This window comes from Plutella xylostella, chromosome 17 (assembly GCF_932276165.1).
Source record: "Plutella xylostella chromosome 17, ilPluXylo3.1, whole genome shotgun sequence".
Taxonomy (NCBI): Eukaryota; Metazoa; Arthropoda; class Insecta; order Lepidoptera; family Plutellidae; genus Plutella; species Plutella xylostella.
This window is the reverse complement of record NC_063997.1, coordinates 8330125-8342831: the sequence shown is the minus strand read 5'-3', so window position 1 is coordinate 8342831 and position 12707 is coordinate 8330125. Positions and strand designations below refer to the sequence as shown.

Here is a 12707-nt window from a genome sequence, read left to right as displayed (position 1 = left end):
ACTGATAATTATAGGTGTACACTACATGTAAAATTAAGGCTTATTCTAAACTGACATACGTATTAACTTACTTACTTAACTACGTACTTATTCTAAAGTGTTAACGCAATTAATATTCTAAACCAACAGCAATTTGCAACTAGGTATGACTACTTAAGTGTTATAATTGTTCGTACAAAATTTTACGGAACTGTGAGAAGGAATCTGCGTGAAGATCAATCAACCCACTGTGTGTATTGAGCAGCTTGCATAGTCTGGGGACTGGAGAGTTGTTTGTGTGTACAATATTAATATTATTTCCTATCCCCAGGCCGCGTACTCCGCATAGTGCGTACATTCCGCAACGCATCCGGCCAGCGGTACACTCGAGTGGAAATAGTACGCAAGGCGGCGGTCATAGAGGCGTACACCAAGATACGCTCGACTAAAGACGACGCATTTATACGACAGTTCGCTACGATGGACGAGACGCAGAAGGAGGAGATGAAGAGGGAGAAGAGGAGGATTCAGGTTCGATTCTTTCGTAAAAAAAATTATAAATGTAATTTTATGTCCTAAAATCTGGAAAAGGTACCTAACAGAGGACTTTGGTGCCCAAAGATCGCTAGTGGGTATCATGGAATCGTTTAAAAAGTTCTATATTTATGACGTAAAATGTAACATAATTAATACGATCATTTTGCTACAGGAGTATGACCTAATAATGTTTTTTTTTCTTTCATTGGTTTAGTATTTCATTGAATCTTGATAATTATATCCATTATTCATATCATTATTTTGAAATGTACAGGAACAACTGCGACGTATCAAGCGAAACCAAGAGAGGGAGCGGCTAGCCGGAAATGTCACCATTCCGAGTATGGGCGGAGACAGTGAGTATACCTCTAGCATTTATCAACATCAGTGACCACTGGACAAGCGCTTCAGCACTGTAGTTGGCTACCTTCAGCCATCCAGCCACACCTGGCAATCTGTCTAGAGAGCGGTTATGTAATAAGTTCACATTTCAGCAGGTCACTACAAGATTTAATATTAGAGTAAAGACGATTATGTATTTATAACAATTACTCGGGAGCAAAGGGCTATAAAACACGTACAGTCAGGTGCAGAAAAACCTGACCCCCTGCATTTCAAATAGAAATTCAAACTACGCAAAGCCAATTTGTCGGTGTGACGTATGTTGCGGTAGTGCTCGTGTCTATAGACAGACACAGAACTATTTTACTATTCTCCTATTTATATCCATCATTTAGATTTTAGATAATATCCATCATTTACACAAACTAACGAATTCATAGAACAATAATATTATGAAATACAAAATTTAAATTATTTTTGTTTTTCATCTGGGCTCGAACCCGCGGCCCAATTATTCGCAAACCAACCATTTGCCCGCTACGCCAAGAAGCTTATTGAACTCGTTTGCAAAATAGTGAATATGTTGCGGTTCATTAGCAAACGTATAGTCTATGTAGTGATAATTGTTTACAATATGAAATATTATAAGCGCAGAGGGTATTTTGAATTTATTTCTCATTTGAAATTGTAGACTTGAAGAGAATGTTTTGTTGCATTGAGATGGGTTTTGTTAATTCCATCTGATTGATCTGATTTATATTTATACCTATTAATTATAATATATAAAGCTGGATTACCACTGACTGACTGACTGACATGATTGTTCTCCCAGAAGGAGCCATTTTTTGATATAAAAATGTTTTAGGGATATGTACAGGGTGCTCGGGTGAGTAGAGAAAAACCTCGACTTTTTGAAAAAAGTTGTAAAAAAAAAAAATTTTTTTTGCTCCTCATTTTTGGTGACCATACATTTTTTCATATTTCGAGGGTGTATTTAGAATGTCTGACAGATTATAAAAAAAATATAAAAAAATAAAAAAACAAAATGGCGGCCGAAATGTAGTGAAGCAAAGTTTAGGGCGTGTCAGACCCGACTTGAGGTGAATTGATCTCCCGGAAGGGGGGGAGGTGGGGGGATGATGTTTTTTGTAAACGGTGGGGGACATGATGAAATTTAAGGGAAAATTCCAAAAAATGATTTTTTTTTTATTGCGGGGGGAGGGGAGATTTTTTTATAAAAACGTGTTTTTTCGGGGATTTTCAAAGCATTTTTTTATTGTGTTGGGGGCATTTGACACGTTTGACTTGTATGGAGCGGTTGTGTAGTTTGACGAGTAGAGTTGTCATGTGAAAGAATTTTCCCCATTTTTAGGGTAAATTTCGAGATTTTCCCCAAAAACATGAAAAGTAGAAATGGCCACTTTTGATTTTAAAATTTGATGCAGTTTTGTCGGAAAGACCCGTACTAATGACATTTGACCATTTTTATTACTTTCGACTGGCAACCCTGAGCGATAGGCGAGATTATATTTTTTCGGATTTTTTTACGTCGACCCAACTTGAGGTGAATTGATCTCCCAGAAGGGAGGCAGATGGGGTGATGATTTTTTTTGGACACGGTCTGATGTATGGTGCAGTTTATGGGAAAATTCCGAAAAGTTGAAAAAACAAAATGGCGGACTGCTTTGGCGGCCATTTTGTAAAAGTGACTTTTTTTCGCGATTTTTGATTGGTTTTTTCACATGTTTAGAGTGGTTGGGGAGATTTGTCTTGTATGGCGCATTTGTGTAGTTTGTTGAGTAGACTATACCTACTAAATAAAATTTCCCCATTTTTAGGGAAAAATTTGAGATTTTCCCCAAAAACCTGAAAAATAGAAATAACCGTTTTGGATTTTAAAAAATGATGCAGTTTAGTCAGAAAGGCTCATACTAATGACATTTGACTATTTTTATCACTTTCGGCTGGCAACCCTGAGAAATACGGGAGATTATATTTTTGAAAAAGTTCGACGTCGATTCAAGTTGAGGTGAATTGATCTCCCAGAAGGGGGGGAGGTGGGGTGATGTTTTTCTTTGTACATGGTTGGATATATGGTGACATTAATAGGAAAATTCCGAAAACTGCAAAAATCAATATGGCGGATGAAGTGGTAGCCATTTTGTAAAAGAGAAATTTAACATGTTTTAAGGCTATTTCACCTGTATTGAGTGGTCTGACAGTTTTGACTTGTAGAGCACGTTTGTGTGTTTAGGTACGCTTAATTTTTCTATGAAATAAAAACTCCCCATTTTTAGGGAAAAAAACAAAATTTCCCTAAAAACATGGGAAATTTTACATAAATATGCAATTTTATCGTTTTGTGATGGTCTGAGGGGATTCAAATGTATGGCGCGTTTGTGTAGTTAAATGGATAAATTTTTAATTTGAAATAAAAACTACCCACTTTAAGGAAAAAAAAACAAAATTTCCCTAAAAACATGGGAAAATTTACATAAATATGCAATTTTATCACTTTGAGATGGTCTGAGGGGATTCGAATGTATGGCGCGTTTGTGTAGTTAAATGCATAAATTTTTAATTAATAATAAAAACTTCCCACTTATAGGAAAAAAAACAAAATTTCCCTAAAAACATGGGAAAATTTACATAAATATGCAATTTTATCACTTTGAGATGGTCTGAGGAGTTTCAAATGTATAGCGTGTTTGTGTAGTTAAATGCATTCAATTTTTATTTAAAATAAAAACTCCCCACTTAAAGGGAAAAAAAATAAATTTTCCCTAAAAGCGTAGAAAAAATTACCAACATTAGCAATTTCACTCCGTTGAAGTGGTCAGACAGATTTATGGTATATGGCGCATTTGTGTAGATTAATACAAACAATTATTATTTTAATTAAAAACTCCCCACTTGTAGGGAAAAAATCAAAATTTCCCTAAAAACGTAGAAAAAATTACCAACATTAGCAATTTCACCCCTTTGAAGTGGTCAGACAGATTCCTGTTATATGGCGCATTTGTGAAGATAAATACAAAGAATTATTTTTTAAAATAAAAACTCCCCACTTTTAAAGGAAAAAATATTTTCCCTAAAAATATACAAAATGTAAATCAACTTTACCACAGTGTAAGTGCCGAGCGCAGCGAGGCCATAGTCCTTCTACAAGCTATGCAAAAATAAAACCAGCCGAGCGCAGCGAGGCATCCGACAAGTAACCCTGCCATAAAAGGAAATAAATCCGAGCGAAGCGAGGCATTACGTATCATTATTATTAATATCAATATCAATAAAGAAAAACTACGGGAAAAGTCCCGTTTAAGAAGTGGAAAGCCGAGCAAAGCGAGGCAAAACAACCTAAACCATCAATCCAAAACCTAGAGCGCCGAGCGGAGCGAGGCAAAACTACTGAAACCAATATCTGAAAACCCGAAGAGCCGAGCGAAGCGAGGCTAAAGTACAATAAACAGCAAGTGCCTATGTAACTGCAGAGCCGAGCGAAGCGAGGCAAAACAACCGAGACTACCATTCCGAGACCTGGAGAGGAGCCGAGCGCAGCGAGGCAAAACAATCCAAGCCATCATACCACAAACCTTGGAGAGCCGAGCGCAGCGAGGCAAAACATTTCAAAACATTATACCACAACCACTGAAGAGCCGAGCGTAGCGAGGCAATACAACTTAAGTATTACTTTACTGTAAAATAGGAGCCGAGCGAAGCGAGGCAAAACAATGTAAACCATCATACTGCAAATCCTGTAGCGCCAAGCGAAGCGAGACAACACTACTCATACCCTCGTCAACACAACTACGAGTATATAACCTGATAGCCGATTGTGGCAAAGAAATACCTTGAATGAATAAAAAAGATAGACAAAGTTTTGGACGCGTTTATAGTTCTAATTATGGATTTAATTGAAGTAAACATAGTTCTGTAAAAATAGTCTCAAACAGCAAACCCAAGTTAGAAATTAATGAATAAAAAAGCCTGTGTATTTCGTTTCTATGAAAAAGTTTATCTTCAGGGACAGAGTAAACTGATAATCGAGAAGCTAGAAAAACGCGCGAATGGAGTAGACTCAGATTTATGAGGTGTTAAAGAACCCAATATTTGTACACAAAACAATGTCATCTCGATACTAGGTAAAGTTTACGAAACCTAAAAATTACCATATAGATCAGTTTCTCTACCGTATTTGTGTGAGACAATCCGTAATTCATAATGAAAATAGTTTTCAAGGCAAACATTAATATTCCTGTGGAGTTTTTTTTTATGTAAACCCAAATTCAAGAAATATCCATTGTACAGTCCCGGGCAATGAAAAAGTTCCACTCACAAAATGCCATACGACCCCAATTTTTACAAAGATTTAATTTAAAATTGGAACAAAATATTACCTACCGTTTTTAGTCGGTAATAAATATCCTGACGTTCTGTTAAATGTACGTCAATGTTGCAGAAGACGGCATTAAGCTAGATTTTTCCGTTAGCTTTTCTCAGTGGAACCTTTTCATTGCGAGTCTATTATGGCCAAGTCAATACCCATCTGTTACCAAATTTCATACTGAAATGAGATTTCAAGGGAAAACTAAACCGCATAAAATATTCGATACGTTACAGTCAAGTGAATAACCGTATCTCACCAAAATTCATACTGAAAACCGTATCCCACCTAAAACAAAAATCATCACTACCCCTGTTATAATGAAAATCATAGTGAAAACAGTTTTGAAGGCATAAGAAAATGCAAGAAAGATTTGCTACGGTTTTTTCAAGTCAATACCCTGCTGAAACTGAAATTCATACTGAAAACTGTTTCCCACGTCAAACAAAATCGTTAGTACCCCTTTAATTTAAAAAAAAACATAGTGAACACAGTTTTTAAGGCATAACAAAACGCAACAAAGATTTGCTACGGTATATTCAAGTCAATACCCTGCTGAAACTGAAATTCATACTGAAAACTGTCTCCCACCTAAACCAAAGGCATCAAAGCACCGCGCGGCTGCTTGCAGCCCGCGCCACAACGCGACCTCTAGTAATATATATAAAGCTGGATTACCACTGACTGACTGATTGACATAGTAGTTCTCCCAGAAGGAGCCATTTTTTGATATAAAAATGTTTTAGGGAAATGTACAGGGTGCTCCAGTGAGTAGAGGAAAAATCCGACTTTTTAAAAAAAGTTGTAAAAAAAAAAAATTTTTTTTGTTCCTCTTTTTTGGTGACCATACATTTTTTCATATTTCGAGGGTGTATTTAGAATGTCTGACAGATTATAAAAAAAATATAAAAAAATAAAAAAACAAAATGGCGGCCGAGTTGCAGTGAAGTAAAGTTTAGGGCGTGTCAGACCCGACTTGAGGTGAATTGATCTCCCGGAAGGGGGGAGGTGGGGGGATGGTGTTTTTTGTAAACGGTGGGGCACATGATGAAATTTATGAGAAAATTTCAAAAAATGTTTTTTTTTCATTTGCGGGGGGAGGGGAGATTTTTTTATAAAAACGTGTTTTTTCGGGGATTTTTAAAGCGTTTTTTTATTGTGTTGGGGGCGTTTGACAGGTTTGACTTGTATGGAGCGGTTGTGTAGTTTGACGAGTAGAGTTGCCATGTGAAAGAATTTTCCCCATTTTTAGGGTAATTTTCGAGATTTTCCCCAAAAACATGAAAAGTAGAAATGGCCACTTTTGATTTTAAAATTTGATGCAGTTTTGTCGGAAAGACCCGTACTAATGAAATTTGACCATTTTAATTACTTTCGACTGGCAACCCTGGGCGATAGGCGAGATTATATTTTTTCGTATTTTTTTACGTCGACCCAACTTGAGGTGAATTGATCTCCCAGAAGGGAGGCAGGTGGGGTGATGATTTTTTTTGTACACGGTCTGATGTATGGTGCAGTTTATGGGAAAATTCCGAAAAGTTGAAAAAACAAAATGGCGGACTACTTTGGCGGCCATTTTTTAAAAGTGACTTTTTTTCACGATTTTTGATTGGTTTTTTCACATGTTTAGAGTGGTTGGGGAGATTTGTCTTGTATGGCGCATTTGTGTAGTTTGTTGAGTAGACTATACCTACTAAATAAAATTTCCCCATTTTTAGGGAAAATTTTGAGATTTTCCCCAAAAACCTGAAAAATAGAAATAACCGTTTTGGATTTTTAAAAATTATGCAGTTTAGTCAGAAAAGCTCATACTAATGACATTTGACTATTTTTATCACTTTCGGCTGGCAACGCTGAGAAATACGGGAGATTATATTTTTGAAAAAGTTCGACGTCGATTCAAGTTGAGGTGAATTGATCTGCCAGAAGGAGGGAAGGTGGGGTGATGTTTTTCTATGTACATGGTTGGATATATGGTGAAATTCATGGGAAAATTCCGAAAAGTGCAAAAATCTAAATGGCGGATGAAGTGGCAGCCATTTTGTAAAAGAGAAATTTTAAATGTTTTTAGGCTATTTCAGGTGTATTGAGTGGTCTGACAGTTTTGACTTGTAGAGCGCGTTTGCGTAGGTGGATGCATTTAGTTCGCCTATGAAATAAAAACTCCCCATTTATAGGGAAAAAAACAAAATTTCCCTAAAAACATGGGAAATTTTACATAAATATGCAATTTTATCGTTTTGTGATGGTCTGAGGAGATTTGAATGTATGGCGCGTTTGTGGAGTTAAATGCATAGATTTTTAATTAATAATAAAAACTCCCCACTTATAGGAAAAAAAAACAAAATTTCCCTAAAAACATGGGAAAATTTACATAAATATGCAATTTTATCACTTCGAGATGGTCTGAGGGGATTTGAATGTATGGCGCGTTTGTGTAGTTAAATGCATAGATTTTTAATTAATAATAAAAACTCCCCACTTATATAAAAAAAAAACAAACTTTCCCTAAAAACATGGGAAAATTTACATAAATATGCAATTTTATCACTTTGAGATGGTCTGAGGAGTTTTGAATGTATAGCGTGTTTGTGTAGTTAAATGCATACAATTTTAATTTAAAATAAAAACTCCCCACTTAAAGGGAAAAAAAAAATCCCTAAAGGCGTAGAAAAAATTACCAACATTAGCAATTTCACTCCGTTGAAGTGGTCAGACAGATTTATGGTATATTGCGCATTTGTGTAGATAAATACAAACAATAATTATTTAAAATAAAAACTCCCCACTTGTAGGGAAAAAATCAAAATTTCCCTAAAAACGTACAAAAAATTACCAACATTAGCAATTTCACCCCTTTGAAGTGGTCAGACAGATTTGTGGTTTATGGCGCATTTGTGAAGATAAATACAAAGAATTATTTTTTAAAATAAAAACTCCCCACTTTTAGAGGAAAAAATATTTTCCCTAAAATTATACAAAATGTAAATCAACTTTACCACAGTGTAAGTGCCGAGCGCAGCGAGGCCATAGTCTTTCTACAAGCTATACCAAAATAAAACCAGCCGAGCGCAGCGAGGCATCCGACAAGTAACCCTGCCATAAAAGGAAATAAATCCGAGCGAAGCGAGGCTTTACGTATCATAATTATTAATATCAATAAAGAGTGTCAAATCAAAAGTTTAAGAAGTGGAAAGCCGAGCGAAGCGAGGCAAAACAACCTAAACCATCAATCCAAAACCTAGAGAGCCGAGCGGAGCGAGGCAAAACTACTGAAACCAATATCTGAAAACCCGAAGAGCCGAGCGAAGCGAGGCTAAAGTATAATAAACAGCAAGTGCCTATGTAACTGCAGAGCCGAGCGAAGCGAGGCAAAACAACCGAGACTACCATTCCGAGACCTGGAGAGGAGCCGAGCGCAGCGAGGCAAAACAATCCAAGCCATCATACCACAAACCTTGGAGAGCCGAGCGCAGCGAGGCAAAACAATCCAAGCCATCATACCACAAACCTTGGAGAGCCGAGCGCAGCGAGGCAAAACAATCCAAGCCATCATACCACAAACCTTGGAGAGCCGAGCGCAGCGAGGCAAAACATTTCAAAACATTATACCACAACCACTGAAGAGCCGAGCGCAGCGAGGCAATACAACTCAAGTATTACCTAACCGTAAAAGAGGAGCCGAGCCAATCGAGGCAAAACAATGCGAACCACCATACTGCAAACCCTGGAGAGCCGAGCGAAGTGAGGCAACACTACTCAAACCCTCGTCAACACAACTACGTATATAACCTGACAGCCGATTGTGGTTAAGAAATAACTTGAATGAATAAAAAAGAAAGACAAAGTTTAAGTTTGGCCGCGTCCATATACGTGTGCAACCAATTATGAATTAAATTTCAGTAAAGCATAGTTCTATAATGTTAAAAAACGCACTTTATCCTACTTATACTTACTGTGTCTTAAACAGCAAACCCACAAAAGTAATTAATGAATAAAAAAAGCCTGTAAATTTCGTTGCTATGAAAGTTTCTTTTCAGGACAGAATAAACTAATAATCGAGACGCTAGAAAAACGCGCGAATGAAGGTGACTCAGATTTATGAGGTATTAAAGAACCCAATATTTGTACACAAAACGATGTTCGCTCACTACTAGGTAAAGTTTAGGAAACCAAAAAATGTCCATATAGATCAGTTTCTCTACCGTATTTGTGTGAGACAATCCGTAATTTAAAAATAGTTTTCACGGCAAATATTAACATTCCTGTGGAGTTTTAGGAATTGAGGTCGTATGGGGTCGGCATTTTGTGAGTGGAACTTATTCATTGCCCGGGAGTGTACAACGGATATTTCTTGAATTTGTAAGTTGTGAGTGTATTATGAGAAAATCAATACCCATCTACTACCAAATTACATACTGAAATTAGATTTCAAGGGAAAACTAAACCCCATAAAATATTCGATACGTTATAGTCAAGTGAATAACCGTATCTCACCAAAATTCGTACTGAAAACCGTATCACACCTAAAATAAAATCATCAGTTCCCCTTTAATGAAGAAATTCATAGTAAAAGCAGTTTATAAGGCATAACAAAACGCAACAAGGATTTGCTACGGTATGTTCACGTCAATACCCTGCTGAAACCGAAATTCATACTGAAAACTGTAACCCTCCCTGAAATAAAATCATCAGTACCCCTTTTATAAAGACATTCATAGTAAAAACAGTTTTTAATCCAAAACAAATCACAACAAAGACTTGCTACGGTTTGTTCAAGACAATACCTTGCTGAAACCGAAATTCATACTGAAAACTAATCCCACCTGAAACAAAATTATCAGTAGGTACCTCTTTAATAAAAAAAACATAGTGAACACAGTTTTTAACGCATAACAAAACGCAAGAAAGATTTGCTACGGTATATTCAAGTCAATACCCTGCTGAAACTGAAATTCATACTGAAAACTGTTTCACACGTCAAACAAAATCGTCAGTACCCCTTTAATAAAAAAAAATCACAGTGAACACAGTTTTTAAGTCGTAACAAAACGCAAGAAAGATTTGCTACGATATGTTCAAGTCAATACCCTGCTGAAACCAAAACTCATACTGAAAACTGTAATCCCACCTGAAACAAAATCATCAGTACCCCTCTAAAAAAGAAATTCATAGTGAAAACCTTTTTTTAGGCCTAACAAAATGCAAGATAGATTTGCTACGGTATGTTAAAGTTAATACCCAACTGAAACCGAATTTCATACTGTAAACTGTATTCCACCTAAAACAAAATCATCAGTATCGAAATTAGTAAAGAAATTCATAGTGAAAACAGCTTTGATGGCATAACGAAACGCAAGAAGGATTTGCTACGGTATGGTCAAGTCAATACCCTGCTGAAACTGAAATCCATACTGAAAACTGTCTCCCACCTAAACCTAAAGCATCAAAGCACCGCGCGGCTGCTTAAGTATTCTTCACTCAAATTTGAATACAAAGGAAAACGCCTATATTATAAGTAAAGCCAGCTGACCGATTATTATGCTTAAAAAACTGTTTTGAAAACAAAAACAAAAGCATCAATACCGACATGATATCGAAATTCGTAATGAAAATAGTTTTAAAGGCCTTACAAAACGCAAGAAAGATTTGCTACAGTATGTTCAAGTCAATACCCTGCTGAAACCAATATTCATACTGAAAACGTATAACTACCTAAAACAAAATCATCAGTAGGTACCCCTTTAATATAGAAATTCATAGTGAAAACAGTTTTGAAGGCATAACAAAACGCAAGAAAGATTTGCTACGGTATGTTCAAGTCAATACCCTGCTGAAACTGAAATTCATACTGAAAACTGTTTCCCACGTCAAACAAAATCGTTAAAGTACCCCTTTAATTTAAAAAAATCATAGTGAACACAGTTTTAAGGCGTAACAAAACGCAAGAAAGATTTGCTACGGTATATTCAAGCCAATACCCTGCTGAAATGGAAATTCATACTGAAAACAGACACCCACCTAAACCGAAAGTATCAAAGCACCGCGCGGCTGCTTGCAGCCCGCGCCACAACGCGACCTCTAGTACCTATAATATAATCAAAATTATTGATTTGTAACGATGACAAACGAATTTATTAACAAGGTCATCATTATTAATTGAGTTAAGTGCCAGGACAACATTGGGTTCGTATTTTCTCTTTATAATTTTATTGGTTACTTTATATATTATTGGCTTTCATTTATTTTACTTATAGATTATCATAATATACTTTTTACGCTATAGTAATAATGTCACAATTTGTTATATTCATTAAGGCATGATCAAATCATTGTTTTTAAAGGTTACCGAAGATGGATGTCCTATAATGGACCCTGAAGAACTGTTATAAAATAGCTAACGCATGACAAGATTTAATTTGAGAATTTTAAGGATGATATTATGGTTGCTGTTTGCATTGCGTGAGAAATATCTTCTACACTATAACAGCACAACTCGCAAAGAAGAAATGGAACATTATAACTATGTTATTATACGTTTAGTAGGTATTTAACGGGTCCCCAGTTTAAAAATGAGTAAAATTTATTTAGTAGTAAGATAATTATTTGTTCATACTGTTAAGATAATTGATTACATATTTATAAGTAACTACTTAGTAATAAAATTGTTGCTTATTTATAATTTAATTGTAGAAAACAACAAGAGATGTAAATTGTGAAATTTAGTAACATGTTGGTTCTCATTGTTGTAATTCTACAATTTTTGAATTTGTTTACTTTTGTTCATAATTATTCTGCATACAGACTAATAATATTTACTTGTTTAGTGAAATAAAGTTCTTTTTCTTATATATTATGTTTTTATTTTATTTCCTGTTCATATTGATAAAGATAGTCTAAAATAACCTATCTATAATGATTAACAAAGTAAAACATAAAAATAAATTTTAAAAGTCACACCTCCCAGAGATTTGAACTCTGAACCTCCATATTGAAAGCCGAATACCTTAACGATTACACCACACCGTCAAGTAGTTAAGCTGGTGAAAAATGCAATCACTTCGTATCACACTGAGCTGGCTTGCAATAGTTAAAAGTGAACAACACAGGTTTTAACATTCTGGCATGAACTTTATGAAGCTAGTTCCAATATTTGATTTAAGATGGCGCTTAAATTAATAAAAGTCGATATTTAGCGCCATATTTTAACACACATACAGAAGTCTTAGTAACGAAACAAGGTGTATGTAGTTCAAGGTTATTTTACATAGGTGGCGCCTATGTGGGAGGGTTGTAGTTATAGCTATATAGGGGATCAGGATTAATTGCACTTGACTGTACAAGCTACTTTTGCTCTGCAACCCATCATAATTTGCGAGATCAATGATCTCACATGATCTCAGATCATATATATTTTACTTATGCGTGCCATCCGTTACAGTCTGACACCTTCAATAATAATGAC

At 35.7% G+C, this 12707-nt stretch overlaps 1 protein-coding gene and 1 long non-coding RNA gene across 2 annotated transcripts in view; one reads left to right on the top strand and one right to left on the bottom strand.

The window, feature by feature from the left end:
- LOC105385560 (transcription initiation factor TFIID subunit 1) overlaps positions 1–12707 on the top strand; it is a 44572-nt gene that overhangs the window by 21984 nt on the left and 9881 nt on the right. The window contains exons 23-24 of the mRNA XM_048626692.1: positions 311–510; positions 791–872. Of these exons, the coding sequence (XP_048482649.1) occupies positions 311–510; positions 791–872 (282 nt within the window). The remainder of the gene's footprint in view (positions 1–310; positions 511–790; positions 873–12707) is intronic.
- LOC125489758 lies at positions 1092–12580 on the bottom strand. Its single transcript, XR_007267221.1, has 2 exons — positions 11331–12580; positions 1092–1624 (listed from the first exon to the last, which is right to left on the bottom strand). It is a non-coding gene; the product is annotated as an uncharacterized LOC125489758 (long non-coding RNA).